This window comes from Ranitomeya imitator, chromosome 1 (genome assembly GCF_032444005.1).
Source record: "Ranitomeya imitator isolate aRanImi1 chromosome 1, aRanImi1.pri, whole genome shotgun sequence".
NCBI classification, from domain to species: Eukaryota; Metazoa; Chordata; class Amphibia; order Anura; family Dendrobatidae; genus Ranitomeya; species Ranitomeya imitator.
The window spans coordinates 304,421,224-304,441,449 of NC_091282.1; the positions used below are offsets into that span (position 1 = coordinate 304,421,224).

Below are 20,226 nucleotides of genomic sequence, written 5' to 3' on the forward strand. Positions count from 1 at the left end.
CCTGTCTCAATCAATGGAATCTCTCTTCCATTAAAGGTGGACCAATCTTCCCCCATTCAGGATAACATGTCTCCATCTTTGGTGATTCACCAGTTGACTAATAACACTCCCCTACTTAATGGCTAACTACAATGCAGACTACGCTAGCAGATTCTCCATAAATCTATTTTATCTAATGAAAATATAATATATTTCAATAAAACATTGGGCATTTTCCATTGACATAGAATCATAGAATATTAAAGTTGGAAGGGACCTCCAGGGTCATCGCGTCCAACCACCTGCTCAATGCAGAATTCTCTAAACCATCTCAGACAGATGTCTGTTCAGCCTCTGTATGTGTGAACATCTCCCCTTCTGAATGCTTTGGTAAGCTCTTTTTCATCAGCTGTCCATGGCTTCCTGTTTCAGTGACCAGCCATGATAGAGAACAGAAGTATCAAGATGTTGCTCAATGACTTGATGACTAGTGAAGGAGGCTCTAATGTTTGTGTAATTGTATTATAGCATAGAACTTACCAGTTGCACTCATAATAGTCAGATGATCCATGAATGCTACATCTCCTGCACCACTTTTTAGACATCTACAGAGAGGTGAAATAATTGAGAAACATTATATAAAAACTGCAATGAATCCTCCTGAAATATTGCTTCTCCGACTTTGCAAATATAGGAGTTTTCTGACATTCATTACCCATTCCTGTAGGACAGATACAAAATTAAGCATCTTGAAATCAGATGCGTTTTGAAAGCTCCCTCTATTGTAGCTTTCATGCAAAAGTCGCATGATGAAGGCTGATTTGTGTTACTGTTCTGTTGATGCCCCATATATTGATCAGATAGCTATATTCTTCTATTAGGGTACGTCTCCATTGGCCTTATTGTCGGCGCTTTAGATGGAGTGGAAACCCTGCTCCGCCCAAAGCGCCACCCCCTTCTGTACATGCGGTGATTCCGGATGTGTTCATTGAACACATCCTATAGGACTGTGTTATTTACCTTGCGGAGACGGAGCATCGCCGCAAGGTAAACAGACATGCTACGGTCTAAATAGACGCGCCGCATGTCCGGAAATGCAGGGCCGCCAGATGCGTGTTCGCATGCATAGTGGAGATGGGATTTCATAAAATCCCCTCCACTATGCTGTAACATCTCGACGCTGCGGATTGAACGCTGTGGCTGTACGCAGCGTTCAATCCGCAGCTAATCCGGATGTAATACGGCCTGTGGAAACATAACCTTAAGGTACCTTCACACTGAGCAACTTTAGAACGATAACGATAGCGATCCGTGACGTTGCAGCGTCCTGGATAGCGATATCGTTGTGTTTGACATGCAGCAGCAATCAGGATCCTGCTGTGAGATCGCTGGTCGGAGCTAGAAAGCCAGAACTTTATTTCGTCGCTGGATCACCCGCTGACATTGCTGAATCGGCATGTGTGACGCCGATTCAGTGATGTCTTCACTTGTAACTAGGGTAAAAATTGGGTTACTAAGCGCAGGGCCGCGCTTAGTAACCCGATATTTACCCTGGTTACCATTGTAAATGTAAAAAAAAAAAAACACTACATACTTACATTCCGGTGTCTGTCGCGTCCCCCGGCGTCCGCTTCCCTGCACTCCTCCTGCATCCTGTGTCAGCGCCGGCCGGCCGTAAAGCAGAGCACAGCGGTGACGTCACCTCTCTGCTTTACGGCCGGCGCTTACACAGTGCAGGGACGCTGAAGGCGGGGGACGCGACAGACACCGGAATGTAGGTATGTAGTGTTTTTTTTTTTTACATTTACAATGGTAACCAGGGTAAACATCGGGTTATTAAGCGCGGCCCTGCGCTTAGTAACCCGATGTTTACCCTGGTTACCAGGGGACTTCGGCATCGTTGGTCGCTGGAGAGCTGTCTGTGTGACAGCTCTCCAGCAACCACACAACGACGAAACAGCGACGCTGCAGCGATCGACATCGTTGTCTATATCGCTGCAGTGTCGCTTAATGTGACGGTACCTTAACACTTCCCAGATGTATAGCATGTAATAGGATGTAATGCACAACTGTGCAGTACAATACACTGGTGGCTGTTTGACATTTTGAGAATGTTTTCTCTTTAATTTGAACTCTAGGAGAACCCTTTGAACTTTTGCCATGTTGATGCTGTCATTCAGAGTTGTTCTTGGATCCTGTATGTTTCCCACTAAAACAATGCTGACCTTGATGGAACCTCAATAAACTCCATTTTAAATTTAGTGATATATTAGGACCCAAACAGAACATCCTGGTACTTTTGCTTTGACAATTTAAAGATTTTACACAAAAATCTCCTCTTTTTTTTTTCTGACCATTTCAAATTAATTATTATTGCAGCCAACACACAGATTCATAATTGTTCCAACTCGCCAAATTAGCATCTGTCCACAGTAGAGGTGGTAACTTGCTGACCACTGGGAATATGATGACTATGCCCTAAATGTGCCCAAGAACGGGGTTCTGAAATAACCCGTTGGAATGGAGTGGTGGCCGGATATGCATGGCATTGCTCTATTCGTTGTCTATGGGACAGCTTATGATAAACCATAGGAGCTTTGCTATCACCTTTTGGGGCCCTTTGTACATTACTCCCTATTATATCTTTGTATGTTAAATGAGGATTTTAGCATAGCTCAAGAAAGTGGAAATATTCCTGCTTTACATTTATAGTTAAAATAATTTCATACCTAAAAGCGCCCTCAGAGTTCGAAAATGGCTCACTGCTGCTTGTTTCACAGAAGAGATTTTTTTCTCGAACATAAGACTTTGGTCCTTGGCACAATTCACACAGATTTGGAGAAAATACTCCGATTCCAGGAATGCAACTTGCATTGAAGTATGTGCTGACAACTAAAATTAAATAAGATGCAAATATTATCTATGTAACAAAACCGAAAGATATATATTCGGAGACAGATAATTCAATTACCGTAATTGTATTCTTACCTTTAGTCAAAGGTTGTTCTTCATCCCAGTACAACAGGTTCTTTGAAAGAAGGAATCCTAATGGTATATTCCATCCAGATGTCCACTTGGCTCCATTGTGGCAAGAGCGCGTCCCTCTCAGATTACGAATATTCAGAGTACCATGACGAGCAACAGCTACAGCAAACACACAGCTTCCTAGACAGGAGAAATTAACTGTTGGATCTGCACTTGGAGCATGTTCCAGAACTCTTGAATCCCTTTTTCCCATGTCTTTTAATTTTACATTATGTTATTCCAAATCTAGTAGTTTTGTTACATTTACATATAATAATGCTGATATTGTGATTGCATGTTGTACCCAAAGTTTGTTAAAGTTAAACCCAAAGTTTGTTAAAGATGTGGCCCACTACTTTTTCATTGATGACCTATCTTAGGATAGGTCATCAATGTCTGATCGGTTGGGGTCCGACACCCGGCACCCCCGTCGATCAGTTGTTCTCAGTGTTGGCAACACTGCCGCCGGCTGGAAGTGATTGATTGTGGAGCTGTTTCGTCTTCTGATAGTGGCAACAGCAGGATACTACAAATCCGCGTCCTATTCAAATGAATTGTATGGACCACAACATACTGTATGTTTAGAGGCACATGTAGTTGAACTGTTATGCAGGTATGCCTGGAAAGGTGAAATCTTAGGTCTAGAATAGATCAGGTACTAACTAAACCAAGATGCAGATTCTAAAAAAAACTATTGGCTCAAGTGTTTGGGTTCCCAAAGTTGTAGATAAATGAAGGGGAAAAAAATGAAAGTGGCATCTACTGGCCGCTGCAAGGAAGAGACAAGCCAGGCCTGGGTAGGATAAAACCTTGTATTCCACTACACGTTTCAAGGACGGGCCATCCTCTTCATCAGGTGTATACAGGCCGTAGATCACCATCAGCCTTTATAGACGCAGGTGGTCACATCACAATGCATATAAAATTTGATTAGTCACTCAATTATTACAAATTGAATTAGCAAATAAAAGCTGTATATTGTCCACAGAATTCTGATATTTTGAATACATCCATCAATGACGAAAAAAAAATATTTTTTTTTTTCAATTTTTTTCTCTTTCATTTTTGCGTCATTGGCGTGGTAACAATTAATCCATTGTATTTGAAATGTCAGAATTCTGTGAACAAAATATAGATTTTATTTGCTAATTCAATTTGTAATAATAGAGTGATCAATCAAATTTTATATGTATTCTGATGTCCCCACCTGCGTGTAAAAAGGTTGATGGTTATCTATGGCCTGTACATCCCTGATGAAGAGGCAGAACTGTGCTTGAAACGCATAGTGGAATAAAAGGTTTTATCCTACCTGACTTGCCTCCTCCTTCTGCTTGCCGTAGATACCCCTGTTTTTTTACCTTCGTTCATTCATCCAACTCCGTGCTTTTAGCAGTGGGAATGTACGGTTAATGGAGCAGCAGTCCGGGGGAGCTCGGACGTTCATTCCAGCATTGTGCATGGTTAGTACAACCTCGCTAAGTGAGCACCGTTCATATTGTTCTAATTCACTTGGTAGATCGGTACACACATGGAGCACTTTTCTTTGCTTTTCCTACAAAGTTATAGATAGTCACGGGTTTTAGACCTCTGATTTAGATCAAGTTAGCATGTTATTTCAAACAATATGTGTTTTGAGCATCAAGAACAAAGTCACTTTTCCTTTTGGCAGCAGAAAATGTATAATAGAAATTTATATACTGTATTATCAACTCTGCCATTTGCTATGGCATCTATTTCTAAATAACTCCAGTCTTTCAAAAACTATTTGTATATATTTTCAGTTACTGTTAAGTTATAAAATACACATTTCTGTGACCAACTGGATACCTTCAGTATGTTCTTCCTTTGCAACCACTTCCAGGTCAAAAAGGCTGACTGCAGTATAAACATCACCTGAATCTAGGGATACCGCATCTGCCTTATTTCCCTAGAAGAAAAACATGACAGTACAAGAGATCATCAAGGTAAAAAAAATCATGATTTGGAACATTTAGACAAACAATCTATAAAGGTTCTATCAAAAGCCCTACATGGACCAAAATTAGAAACAAAAATGTGTTTATAATCATTTAGTCCATGCTTCAAAATTTGTGAATGTCACAACCTACACAATGTACAAACTAACAGCACTATAGCCCAGGTTTTTTTTAAATTTTAGCTGAAGGTCTGAATGTACTATGAGGTTGAAATCCTCTCACCCTAATTTTGGTCATGCAGTCCTGGGTATTGTGAGCTCGGACACAGGATACTCGAGAGAAGGGGTCACTGGAAGACAACACATTTTGAAGAGCCCGGGCCAGATAAGAACATTTTCTTTGCTCAGCATCAGATAGCGTACACCAGCGAAACTTCTTCCCTTGAAAACGAAAAGTTTTGAAGCAAAATAATAGAAAATCATTAAAATAAATTGCATGCCTAGAAACTGAAGCTTGAGTAAAAATAGAAGCGATGGTGCATCACAAGGTTATTTTTTTCTTAGTTTAGTTCCAGCACATGACAAAAAATTACTACTTGGCCAACTCCTTTAGAGCAGCAATCATACGAATGGATTCCAAAAGAGGGAAGAGTATATAAAGAAAAGTTGTACAAAAATTACCCAAAAAATGTTTTGATTTCAGTCTAAATCACGATTCATTTAAATTGGCAAATCATTGATTTACCAACCTCTCTTTTTTAACACCTATTATACTTGTTCAAGCTATAAAGACTACTCATTCTAACCACCGGTCCCATGTCATGGATGTACAGACTGGATCACTAGAACAGTAGCTGCTCTTATAGGCAGCTCTCCATTCTGGCTAATACAGGAAATACAGAGAGTTGGATTACTCTGAAGTAGAGATGGGCAAAGTGCGGCCCGCGGGCAGCATCCGGATCTCTGGCTGTTTCAGTCTAGTCTGCGGATCAAGAAAGCCAAAGGGTTGAAAACAGTTGCCAATGGTCAGTGCCATTCCATTGCTCTGCTGCCTGTCTGCGGCCACCCGCTTCCCAATTTCACCGATGTCTGCATCTTTGGGATACAGAAGGCGGTTAATACATTAGTGGAGGATGGAGCCATTTGTTCCTTCTTCCATCATTACATCTCGTCTAATGTACAGAGACTCAGCGAACCAGAAACTAGACAGGATCAAGGTTCGTATATATAGTTTTTGTTTCCATGTGTATGGGATGTTTGCTTGTCTATAGCAGGATTTGTGATGGTTCATACTGCATTTAGGGGACTATATGATGACTTATCATGTATATAGGAGGGCATGTGTGGCTCATATTGTATATAGAGGGCTATGTTGTGGTTCATACTGTATTTAGGATGCTATGTGGGGGCTCATATTGTATACTGTATATAGGAGGCTATGTGGGGCTCATACTGTATATAGGAGGCTATTTAGGGGCTCATACTATATATTGAAGGTTATGTGGGGGCTCATAATGTATATATGAGGCTATATGTGGGCTCATTCTGTAAATTAGGGACAATGTGGGTGATCACACTGTTTATAGGAGGCTGTGTGGAGGTACATACTGTATATAGGAGGCTACAGGTGTGTGCTTATACTGTATATAGGGGGCTATGTGGGGACTTATACTGTATATAGGAGGCCATGTGGGACTTATACCGTATATAGGGGGCTATGTGAGGACTAATATTGCTTATAGAGAGGCTATGTGGGGGCTCACATTGTGCATAGAGAGGTTATTGTATATTGTATATAGGGGATTATGTGGGGTCTCATACTGTATATAGAGGGGCTATGTGGGGTCTCAAACTGTATGTAGGGGCTCTTGGGGCTCATACTATATATTGGGCTGTTTGCAGGCTCATACGGTATATAGGTGGATGTCAGCTTCTCTCATGTGGCCCCTCGGGAAAATTAATTGACCTGCCCTGCTCTAAAGGATATCCTTGTGCTAATTGTGTGGTCCAGCCAGCAGTCCACATTTCATCATCTAAATCCTTTGTGCTAATTTTATGTTCCAGACACCAGTCCATATTTCATCATCTATATCCTTTATGCTAATTGTGTGGTACAGCCAGCAGTCCATATTTCAGCATCTGAATCCTTTGTGCTAATTGTGTGGTCCAGACACCAGTACACATATCAGCATCTAAATCCTTGAAAAAATCTATGTCTGCCAGGACGTATTTCACCACTGACACCAGGAAGAGCAAACATGGCCAAGGATGTTAAATCTCACTGACTGGGCACTGAGTGACTCTGGTGGCTGTGGGGGCAGGCGGGGAAGGGATTGCTCCACAAGTCTTGGAATCACCAATGCTTGCGATACAAACCTCTGTGCAGAACCAACAGTGCAGAGGGAACCACCCTACCTCCTTACTGCGCAGCCAGGGCTCACCACATTCAGGCAGTGTTTAAATTAATATGCCTTGGTGAAGGCAGTCACACAGCTCAAAAGTTGTGGACTGCTATCCAGGCCGAGTTTGACCAATGGCTGTCCCCATTGAACCTGCAGCCAGGGAAGGCCGTGTGCGATAATGGTGCTAACCTGGTGGCGGACTTATGGAGAGTCAAGCTCACACACGTGCCTTGCATGGGTCACTTCTTCAACCTGGTGGAACAACAATTTCTCTGCCACTATTCCAGCCTAGATGCGCTGCTGCAAAAAAGCACGGTCGCTGTGTGTTCACTTCTGCCGTTTGCACTTCTTGCATCACTACAGTGGTCTTTCGACCTACCGGCTAACCAGTTGATATGCGATGTGTTGACACGGTGGAATTCCACTCTGCACATGTTGCAGCGATTGAGGCAGCAATGACAATGCATAGTCTGAGCCAACGCAGTATGGACATGGTGCAAATCACACTTGCGCAATAGGCAGAGATGAAGGACCTCTCCACTCTTCTGCACAGTTTTGAATTGGCTATTAACATAATTAGCGCTGACGATGCCATCCGGAATGGATAACAATATCTTTTAAGTTCTGGACTGTCGTCACACAGGTGGGAGACATGGGAGGCTAGATTACAACAATCGAGTGGGGCTCATGGTACCAGACAAGCTGTTAGTGAAGGTGCAGAAGCCGAGTAACAATTGGAGGAGGAAGGGATGATGGGCACGAAACTGTCAGATGAAAAGAATAATGTTCCCCGCTCTGTTGTCTGTGGCTGGCGGGAGGGGATGGAAGAAGCAAGCTTGAGCGTTAATCCACCCCCAACACACCATGTATTTTGACCTAATGGAAGGGCCCGACACATGAGCAATTTCTTGCTGTACAATGTGCAACATGATGCCCTTATTGTTAGGATTAGAAATAGTGCTGACTACTGGGTTGCCACTCTGTTAGATCCACGGTACAAGAGTACCTTTTGCCAGATGCTTCCCCCTCTGCAAAGGGACATGCTCATGCTGGAGTATCAAAACACGCTTGTAGACAATCGTAAGAGTGGTTTTCCCCAAGACAGCAGTGAGGCACACAGTGCACATCGCAGTTCTAGACTTCAACCCCAGGAACGTCGTTGGAAGTGTAAGTGGCAGAAGCATTTTCTGTGAGTGGTTTCATATATTTTTTAGATCAGTCCATGCACCACCTGAACAGAGTACAAGTCTGACACATAGTGAAAGACTGGAGAAGATGATGCAGGAGTATCTGGTGCTCAATATCAATGCCATTAGTAAGGGTTTGGACCCTTTTGCATTTTGGTGTTCAAAAATGGAAGAGTGGCCAAAGCATGTCTGTCACGCCTTGGAGGTTTTGTCATGCCCGGCAGCCAGCATTTTCTCAGAATATGTCTTCAGCGCTGCATGGTGATTCCTTGACAGATAAGAGCATCCAGCTGTCCCCTGAAAGTGTAAACCCACTAACTGTCATCAACATGAACAAGTCATGGATCTCCCATGACTTTTGCACCCCAGACGTAGACTGGTTTTTAGTGTACTGCTTTGATCTCATGTTATTGCAGCCTGTGATCACTTTGTTGTGGCTTCTGTTGCTACTGCTGATGATGTTACTAACACTTTTTTGACATGTAGAGACTCCATCTGGTGGGTTGCCTGTAGTGGAAGAGGTGTCAGAGCCCCACTAGACTATTTCTACTGTGGAAGGTCGGCTCACTCAGCTTCTTCCCGAGGTAGACACAGAAACACTTTATATGAAAGTCTCTGGGTGGTTTATTTCTTCATAAAACATACAGATAAAATAGTAAAACAAAAGCAGCCTTTCTGGCACAAGTGAAAATAAAAAAGTCCATACAAAGTCATCCCCAGTAGGACTGCAGCTTTCTAGGGCAAACACATTGCAACTCTCACTGGAGCGTCCAGTTGCTGGACATTTTGAAGAAACAAAGGGAGAGACACATGCTAAAAAATAGGAATCACCAGAAATCAAAAATAAAAGACAATGTTTTTATTTGGTAATCAACAATGCAAACAAAAAGACAATTTTAAAAACACTAAAAACCAAAACATGGTAGATACACATGACGTGCCCATAACATGGCAGTAACACTCCTTCAAAAGACTGTTCCAAATTTTATGTGGCCCCAAATATGAATATATGCAAACTGAACAATATTAGACACTTAAATAGATTTGTAAACCAACTTGAAAAGATTAGCATACATTAGGCTAGGTTCACATTAACGTTTGAGTCCGCAGCATATCATCCTCATGCGCAAACGCATGCAAAAGCGCATGCAAACGCATGTCTGTACTGTTACATACTTAGGCTGTTAACTGGTTCATGCAACTTTACATGAACACCCAATCCTTACACTATGGCTGGTCCGAACAACGAAAGCAATTGTTACCACCCACCTCTCGTGTCTCCCTTTTTCCTATAGATTGTAAGCTTGCGAGCAGGACCCTCACTCATATTGGTATCTATTTTGAACTGTGATTTTTGTTATGCTGTAATGTCTATTGTTTGTACAAATCCCCTCTGTAATTTGTAAAGCGCTGCGGAATATGTTGGCGCTATATAAAAAAATTATTATTATTTATTTATGCTTACGCAGCATTTTTTATCTGCAACATCTTACGCATGACGGCAAAAAAGCGCTGCATTTGCATGCGTTTCTACATACGTTTGCATTATTTATGCGTTTGTGTTCGATAGGACAATGGAAATTCTCCATATAGACCCTTGTACAGATGAAATCCTCATCTTTTGCTGCTGTATCCTGCTGCAAGATGGATCTTCGCATGGAAAGCTTATATCATAATCTGGATTTGGATTTAAACTTGCCTTATGCCTATGCTGTTGCTTGTTATGAAGAAAGAAAAAGAAAGATGGAGAAGACGTCGGAGTCGCTACTGGCAACACCCCATCGTTGAAGTCCGAGAGAGCTATGGAGCCTACCATACTTTGTACACTGAGCTGCGTGCAAACCCTCAGAAGTTTTTTGACTACACCAGTAGGTCAGAACAGAGCTTTGATGACTTGCTGCAACGTGTGTGAGGATCCATAACCAGGCACGACACACAGCTATGGTGAGCAATTCCTGCTGAGGAACGTCTGTTGGTGACCCTGAGGTATGTAATTTTGAAAAAGAAACACCTGTCATTAATAATATGATTTTTCTAAAAGCCATGTACTGATTTTTTTTCCTTTTTTCTAAAAGCTATGTACTGATTTTTTTCTAAAAGCCATGCACTGATTTTTTTTCCCATTTTCTGTTCTGCAGATTCCTGGCTACTGGAGAGACATTATCATCTCTCCATTTCCAATTCCGGATTGGACTGTCCACCCTTTCTGGGATTGTTGGAGACACCTGCAGGGCTTTATGTGACTTTCTTTGTGCAGAATTTCTCCCCCAACCAACAACTGAATTGTGGCTGGAGAATGCTGGAAAATTTATGGACATTTGTAAATTTCCTAACTGTTTGGGGGCTGTGGACGGCAAACACATTCACATTAGGAAGTCAGTTGGAAGTGGATCCGAGTTTTTCAATTATAAAAAATACTTTTCTATCGTTCTCATGGTGATTGCAGATGCTGACTGTAGATTTGTCGCCGTTGACATTGGCAATTTTGGACGAGGAAATGACTCACAGACTTTTAAAAACTCTGACATGGGTCAACGATTGTATGCTAATGATTTTAATTTTCCACTGCCACAATCTCTTCCCAACACTGAAGGACTGCAAATGCTATTTGTTGTTGTTGGGGATGAAGCATTCCAAATGTGTGCCAACCTCCTAAAACCGTACTCAAATCAGGACTTAAATCACACATATAAGATTTTCAACTAACGACTGACAAGGTCACGAAGAACTGTGGAGCGTGCCTTTGGATTGCTGGTATCAAAATGGCGTATTTTGGGAACAGCCGTTAATCTAAAAATTTATACTATTGATGAGGTTGTGAAAGTGTGTGTTGTTGTGCACAACTACATCCTGGCTAGAGCGACCAAAGTTAGAACTACAGGAGCCTATTAGTACCACATTGCATGATTACCAAGATCACCCTCTGAGGACTTCAGTGGAAGTTGCCCAAATGAGGGATACATTTGCTGTCTACTTTGTTTCTGATAATGGATGTCTGTCATGGCAAGACAAAATGGTTTTGCCATTAAAATGTACCTGTAATGTTTAAATGTTCATGTAATGTTTGCTGACTGAAATAATAAAAAACCTCTAGTTAAACACATGTTTCAATTTCCCTCAACAATACAATACACATAAGTGTGTGTTTGCGGCGACTGCACATAAAAAGTGTGGTGATGGTGCATGAGTGTTGCAACGGCACATAAAGTGAATGTGCAAACAAAAGCAAAATTTTATTTAACAATAAAAAATTAGAATAAAAAATTAGCTTTGGGGAATGTTGAAGGGTAAAATAGGATGGATATGGGGGTGTGGATGTCACGGGGCTACCGCGACAGAGAGGTTCCAGAGAACCGCAGTGCTCTGGGCCTCGTTCACACACAGTGAACAGAAGGTCTTCACCTGTATTCTGACCTGGCTGCTTTGTGCCAGCAGTGCAGGAGTTAACCTTATTGCTGAGTTGCTGAGAGCTGGGTTTCTCAGCTGAAGTGGATTTTGTAATCTGATCCTCTATATAGACCCAGTCCTGACTTCAGCTATTGTCAGTGATCAGTTCTACTGTTTGGCTTGGAGATTGAAGGAGCGTAGTGTTGTTGTTGGAGGTTTATTTACAGAGATTGGTGTCTGCTGTTTTGGTTGCATGTTTAACCTGTTTTCTTTCCTAGTTTATTCCTTCTCTTCCCTTCTCTGTGTTTCCTATGTGGTTGTGTGAGCATTTGGTGAGTTTGAGACTTTTAGTTACCTTGTCTGTATACCCTGTTATTTGTTGTATTATTACACTGGTGCAGTCCAACTCCTTTGGGGGGAGAGGGGGCCACTGATAGGGCCTGCACAGGAGACAGGGAAATGCTGGCGGCTCGGGCCTCCTAACCATCATAGGTACCCCCGAGATAAGGGAAAGCCAGGGCCCCATTAAAGTGGTAGGGACCCAGTACGCCGTCCTGCCCCTTTAACGCCGCTTACAGTGTGACAGTGGAGCTGGGATGATTGGCTAGCATGTGTGGATGATGAAGGGGTTCCAGGGGAAGGGCCTTCAAAATGCGTGGGGTCTGGGAGGTCAAGGATGGAAGAAGACACATTAGAAGCGGAAGCATGGTAAGGGAGAGACAAATTAGAAAACACAGACATTGGAAGGTGAGGGTGGAGGTGGTAGAAGAGTTTTTAGGGTACGTTTGCTGGTCCTAGTCTTCTTGGTTTGCTGTGCTGAACTGGTACTGGCCTTCTGTTTGCTTCTTTTTTTCTTTGGGAGGGTGAGAGTGGTGGCTTGAGGCTGGTGTGCAGCAGGACTCAGCATGGTGGTCGAGGTAGACGTAGCAGGACTCGGCATAGTGGTGGAGGTAGACAGGTGCGCAGCAGGACTTGGCATGGTGGTGGCTTGAGGCAGGTGTGCAGCAGGATTCGGCATGGAGGTGGAGGTAGACAGGTGTGCAGCAGGACTCGGCATGGTGGTGGAGGTAGACAGGTGCGCAGCAGGATTCGACATAGTGGTGGAGGTAGACAGGCATGCAGCAGGACTCGGCATGGTGGTGGTTTGAGGCAGATGTGCAGCAGGACTCGGCATGGTGGTGAACCTGGTTAGTGGCGGAACAGCTGGAAATGCCATGTCTGGCTGCTGGAAGTACCGAGTCTGCTGCATAGCCTGGCTGTAAGCAGCATGGCAGGCCTGCATCACATTCAGCTGGAGAACAGGCGTAAGGTTTTCCAACATGCCCTGCTCTATAGCATTAAAAAAAAATGTTGTGCCGATCTCTGAAGGTCGGCTTCCAGGCAGTCAAGGCATAGGTTGACTTCCTGAAAAAGTGAGTACACATGCGCAAACCCACTTTCCTTTCTGTCTCCAACGGCTTTAAGGTCATTCTGGAAGACTGAGCCTATGTGAACAAACTCGGGCATGAGTGGCCTGTTCCAGGCCTTCACCACTGCCAAGAAGAGCCAGAAAAATCAGTGGCAGAGGACTGGGACAGGGGAAAACCTGAAGGACCAGCTGCCTGTTATCCAGCCTGTGAAGACTGCTCACTTGCTGCATCGCTATTGGATGACTGGGACTGTTCGGTGAGTGTTCAATGAGGGGCCGCTCCAACAGAGGACAATACAGGTTCAGCGGTAGTGCTCCAGGTTCTGTTTTGAAAATAAATGAAAAACATTATTACAAAAAATAACAATTTTTAAAGTGCCAACATATCCTGTTGAAAAGAAAAATTCAGATGTTATACCATGGAATACAACAAAAATACCTACGTTCGATGACCAACCACATGCCTCAGAAAGGAGAGACTACGATGGTACTTGTATTTGGAAATCTTTCGAGCAGCACCACATTGAACCCGACTCTCCTCTCTCATGTCCATATTGAAGCGATCCCTCATCGAACGCCACCGGACTTTGACGCTCTTCACTGTGAAGGGAAAAAAAAGAAATTGTAAAATAATGCACCACAGGTTCTCTACCGCAGAGGTCCCCAACTCCAGTCCTCAAGGCCCACCAACAGGTCATGTTTTCAGGATTTCCTTTGCATTGCACAGGTGATGCAATTATTACCTGGGCAAGACTAAGGAAATCCTGAAAACATGACCTGTTGGTGGGCCTTGAGGACTGGAGTTGGGGACCTCTGCTCTACCGTGTCAGACCACATTTTATACTTACAAAAATCCTTTCTGACTTGTGGCGTGGCATGGTCTCAATCATCCCACAGCGATCTGTCCACTTCATCCCATAGCCGCCGAATGACCACAGTGTCTGAGTGCCGTGATCCCGAGTATCCGACAACGGAACTCGCTCATGCACCAATGATATTAGGAGGTCATTCTCAATGGTGGCTTCACGATGTGGAACCTAGAAATCAAAGAAACACATTAATATAGTTGTAAAGATAAAACAAAACAAAACAGTCAAGAATACTTACCCGCTGTCTTTCCACCTGAACTTGGGCCTGAGTCTGCTCCTGCACTGACGCACTCGAACTGTTCTGGAATGAAAATACATGATTTTACCCCATGTGTCATATTGACAGTCAATCAGTAGCAAATGTACTCACTTCATCAGTCTCCTGTCTGCTCTGGGAGGTATGCTCTTCACTGGAGGACATCTTTGATGAGGAATGCTGCAAGAGAGACAAAAGCGAGTACAGACTGCAGTGAGAGAAACAGACAGACATCTTCATAGCTTCTATACTCACATCCTGAGTGAAATCCAGAGTCTTCAGATCAGCAAAGCAGTCTTCAGAGCAGCTAACAATCCCTTCTAGAGTCTAGAGTAATGGACTATCTTTCCCCACACCCCCTTTTAAACATCAGTGATTTTTCAGGTGGTAACATCGTTTCCTGGACATGATTAGTGTGAAGTATGCATGCGTATCAAACGCATTCATACGCATGTACTTGCATCCCAATGCGTTCCCATAGACAGTAATGCGTTTTTTTAAGCAATCGTCTGCAGTCATCTGCATGATGACGATTGCGCAATATTTGACGCCTCCAAAAAATGCAATATGCTGCGTTCACCGGACCCCGCCTCTATGCGGATCAAGCGCTGCGTGCACAGACGTAAATGTGAAGCCAGCCTTAGAAAAACCCAATGTGCCCAGCATATGATGGGTCTATATTCACAGCACCATGTAACAAAAGGAAAAAGTGAAGAAAAAAAATAGCGTCTATGGTAAGACAGCTAGATAAACTTGAGCAAAAGTATATAGATCCATAACACATAATCTATATATATAATTGTCTAAGGGTTTTTCCGTCTGTCTGTCTGTCTTTCTGTCTGTCTGTCTGTCCTGGAAATCCCACGTCCCTGATTGGTCGATGCCGCCAGGCCTCGACCAATCAGCGACGGGCACAGTATCGACGTAGAAATCCCGCGTCTCTGATTGGTCGAGGCCGCCAGGCCTCGACCAATCAGCAACGGGCATAGCGACGATGATGTCATAATGGTTGCCATGGCGACGACGATGTCATAAAGGTTGCCTCGACCAATCAGCGACGGGCACAATCTGCTGCGAATTCTGGAATCATCATTGTCCATATACTACGGGGACATGCATATTCTAGAATACCCGATGCGTTAGAATCGGGCCACAATCTAGTAGTGTAATAAAGGATCAAGCCATGTAGGTGAAAAAAGCGCATAGGTGCATATTGCAGATAAGGCAAAAAAGAAATCTAGATGCCTGAGATGATAAGACCCTAATGAGAAGTTTCAGTAGTGCACATTGGATAATGCCAAAGAAAACAGACCATCAAAACATGCACATGTGAGAATGAAGACATTGCAGGTGGGGTCATGCTGGTGAACAAGAGTGAAAGAGGAAGAAGCGACCCTACTCGTATCGCCACTGACGTATGTGGCTTCTTCAGGGGATATGTCAGTTGCTGGACTTTTAGATTCATGAGGTTTGAGCTGGCTCCTGTCTGAGTCACTTGGCACCCTTGCCTTTCCCAACAAGTCCCAGAACAGGCTGAAGTCCTGTCCGATTACCATGGGGTGTAGCAAGTCTCTGACTACCCCAACCTCATGGGACTCCATACCCCAGCTCATTTTTATTGACACTCTGGCAATAGGGTAGTCCTTGGCGTCCGTTTGGATACAGCAGACACCCACATGTTTTGCCTCCCATTGAATTCAGTGGGGTTCGGTTATGTTCGGCTAACTGTTAGACTATCCGTTGGGCAAAAAACAGGAAGTTCACCCATCTAAACTGAACATTGAAAAGTACGCTCATCTCTAGCGATGATGTCAGTACAGTGTGCCTTCTGCAATGCAGAGTCAGAAGACGCCTGCGGGGAACAGGAGAGGTGACTATTTGATTTTTTTTAAGTATGGAGTATTATATGGGGCTCATTATAATGTATGGAGATTTATATGGAGCCCATTATACTGTGTGAGGCATTATATGAGGACTCATTATATTGTACTAGATTGTGGCCCGATTCTAACGCATCGGGTATTCTAGAATATGCATGTCCCCGTAGTATATGGACAATGATGATTCCAGAATTCACAGCAGATTGTGCCCGTCGCTGATTGGTCGAGGCAACCTTTATGACATTGTCGTCGCCATGGCAACCATTATGACATCATCGTCACTGTGCCCGTTGCTGATTGGTCGAGGCCTGGCGGCCTCGACCAATCAGAGATGCGGGATTTCCAGGACAGACAGACAGAAAGACAGACAGACAGACGGAAAAACCCTTACACAATTATATATATACTAGATTGTGGCCCGATTCTAACGCATCGGGTATTCTAGAATATGCATGTCCCCGTAGTATTTGGACAATGATGATTCCAGAATTCGCGGCAGACTGTGCCCGTCGCTGATTGGTCGAGGCAACCTTTATGACATCATCGTCGCCATGGCAACCATTATGACATCTACGTCGATACTGTGCCCGTCGCTAGCGGCCTCGACCAATCAGATGCGGGATGTCTACGTCCTTTATGACATCATCGTCGCTGTGCCCGTTGCTGATTGGTTGAGGCCGCCAGGTCGCTTCTTCCTCTTTCACTCTTGTTCACCAGCATGACCCCACCTGCAATGTCTTCATTCTCACATGGCCTGGCGGCCTCGACCAATCAGAGACGCGGGATTTCTACGTCGATACTGTGCCCATCGCTGATTGGTCGAGGCCTGGCGGCATCGACAAATCAGGGACGTGGGATTTCCAGGACAGACAGACAGACAGAAAGACAGACAGACAGACAGACGGAAAAACCCTTAGACAATTATATATATAGACTAGATGGGGCATTATAAGGGGCCCATTAAACTGTATGAGGCCCATTATACTGTATGGAGCAATGTATGAGGCCATTTTTCTGTTTGGAACAATATATGGGGCCACTGTACTGTAATAGCAATATACAGTATGTGGCCAATTATACTATATGAAGCATTATATGGGGCCCATTTTACTGTCTGGGGCCCATTATGCTGTATGGAGGAATATTTGGGATCCATTATAGTGTATGGAGCATTATATAGGGCCCATTATACTGTATGGAGCAATATATGGGGCCATTATTCTGTAAGGAGCAATATATAGAGCCATTATTCTGTATGAAGCTATATATATATATATATATATATATACATGTATATATATATATATATATATATACATATATATATATATATACCCTAAACAAGAAAAAAATCGAATCCACTGGTCCTGCAAAAATATGGGAATCAGAAATATCTACAATGCATCCCAGAAGGACATACCATATATGAAAATTATAATATACAGTAATACCGTTATAGAGCTTTGACCCAACACATGACGTCAGGGGTAGACTACTCTTATTGAACATTTATTTTTTACCGGTTTGACAGGGTATTTATATACAGCTGTGTGAAAAAGTGTTTGCCCCTTCCTGATTTCACATTCTTTTGCATATATGTGACACTTAGGCCGGCGTCACATTAGGCGTAAGTAAATACGGTCTGTTTTTTTACGGCCGTAATACGCAGTAATTGTCCCAAAACACTGTTCCGTATTCAATGCAAGGATGTGATTTTTACGCACAAATTTATCCGTGTGTCATCCATATGGCATCCGTATGGCTTCCGTACGGCGATTTTTTTCTCGCAGGCTTGCAAAATGGACATATCATGGATCCATCGGCTCAAATATTCTTAATAACATATATACAGTCTATATATATATACTGTATATATATGTCAGTGAGACATATATATATATATAAATCTTTATATTTAATTCAGCACTAGATAGAAGAAAAGCCGGTAATTCAATTGCCAGCTTTTCCTATCTCCTTCACAAACCCGACAGGATATGAGACATGGTTTACATACAGTAAACCATCTCATATCCCTTCTTTTATTACATATTCCTCCTTAGTAATGTAATAAGTGTCTTTGTGTCAAATTTGGGGTCTCTAGCTATTAAATTAAAGGGTTAAATCCCGGAAAAAATTGCTCCCACGCAATTTTCTCCGCCAGAGTGGGAAAGCCAGTGACTGAGGGCAGATATTAATAGCCTAGAGAGGGACCATGGTTATTGCCCCCCCACCCCCGGCTAAAAACATCTGCCCCCAGCCACCCCAGAAAAGGCACATCTGTAAGATGCACCTATTCTGGCACTTAGCCTCTCTCTTCCCACTCCCCTGTTGCAGTGGGATATGGGGTAATGAAGGGTTAATGTCACCTTGCTATTGTAAGGTGACATTAAGCCAGGTTAATAATGGAGAGGCGTCAATTATGACACCTATCTATTATTAATCCAATAGTACGAAATGGTTAATAAAACACACACATATTATTAAAAAGTATTTTAATGAAATAAAGACACATGGTGTTTTAATATTTTATTATACTCTTAATCCACCTGAAGACCCTTGTCACCTGAAACAAAGTAAAAAAAAACAAACAACAATATTCCATACCTTCCGTCGTTACAGTCTTGTCCCACGCTGTAAATCCATCTGAAGGGGTTAAATCATTCTACACCCAGGAGCTCGGCTAATGCAGCTGTGCTCCTGACTGTAAAACTTGGTGAATGAATGGAATGCAGGGAATGTACTGTAGTTACCTCGAGTCGCGGTGATGCGCCCTCTGCTGGATGAACTCATATGAACTCGAGCCTGGGAACTTTTCAGAATATTTTCCCACGCTCGAGTTCATATGAGTTCATCCAGCAGAGGGCTGTTCATCTAGGAGAGCTCCAGAGTACAGAGAGAAAGTGATGGATTTCTAATTTTATTTTTCTGTATCAAGCAAACAGAAGAATTAGCAGCAGCATGGAAGAGATTATACTTCAGTATTGAGATGTGTGGCTGTGAATCCAGCACTGAAATGAAATATCTTCTGAAAACTGAAGCTTGATCTGCCTCTGTCTGCATGGTCTCTCACTCTGCTTAGTGCTTCTCACTAATCTTTCCTCACCTCTACATGGAGATTATTAGGATGTGTCATCTTACTGTGCTGGCACCCTGTCTTGCTTTAACCAAGATGAATTGTAGCTGTTTTTTTGCAGTGGAAGGTGATTGGATGATTTCTTATGACTAAATCCTCCTCAGATTCCCAGTCCCCCTTCAAGTGAACTGACAACTCCAGCATGCCTGTAAACGTCAGTCAACACAAATGGTTATTGTTAGGGAGGATTTATTGACAAGAGTCAGAATACTTGCCTAGCTGGAAACTACTGCAGTGCACTTGAAAGATAATTTGCATACACAAAACAAGTTTGTTCTAACACTATCAGCAGCGTTTCTACATGTGTTTAAATCCATTATTGTATCACATTGCATGACAGAAACATGTTTCTTTTTAATAACTGAACATCAGTGAGTTAAAGAAGTTGTCTCATGATTGCAGTTTAGAAGTGCACTTCTCCCCAGCCTCCTGCCTTTCCATGTGAGAGGTGACAATAATCCTGAAAAGCCCCGGCGCTGTGTATCATTGGTGCGAGAATGCTGCCACCTACCATTCAGACGTGGCCATGCGGAACTAACTGGAAAAGGAGGAGTTGCAAGGGGGACAAGTATGGATGTAACACCTTAGTCAGGTGTCATTGATGACAGAGTTCCTCAATATAAAGAGTCTGCAAGCCAAATCGGAGCAGGTTTTGGTGCCAAAGGAGAGAGCTGTCAAGATGTGCTCAGGAGGAGACGATGCAGCCAGAGTGACATGCCTGGTTAAGAAGTGTGTGTAGCGAGCTGCTGTCTCGTAACAAATAGGACCCCAGCAGCACCAAGTGAG

General features: G+C 43.1%; 1 protein-coding gene across 2 annotated transcripts in view; it reads right to left on the minus strand.

The window, feature by feature from the left end:
• LOC138670407 (serotransferrin-1-like) overlaps positions 1 to 20,226 on the minus strand; it is a 192,632-nt gene that overhangs the window by 153,276 nt on the left and 19,130 nt on the right. For both annotated transcript variants that reach the window (XM_069757714.1, XM_069757703.1), the window contains exons 2-6: positions 5,202 to 5,359; positions 4,831 to 4,930; positions 2,968 to 3,144; positions 2,709 to 2,871; positions 520 to 584 (exon numbers count right to left, since the gene is read on the minus strand). In XM_069757714.1, coding sequence (XP_069613815.1) covers positions 520 to 584; positions 2,709 to 2,871; positions 2,968 to 3,144; positions 4,831 to 4,930; positions 5,202 to 5,359 — 663 coding nt within the window. The remainder of the gene's footprint in view (positions 1 to 519; positions 585 to 2,708; positions 2,872 to 2,967; positions 3,145 to 4,830; positions 4,931 to 5,201; positions 5,360 to 20,226) is intronic.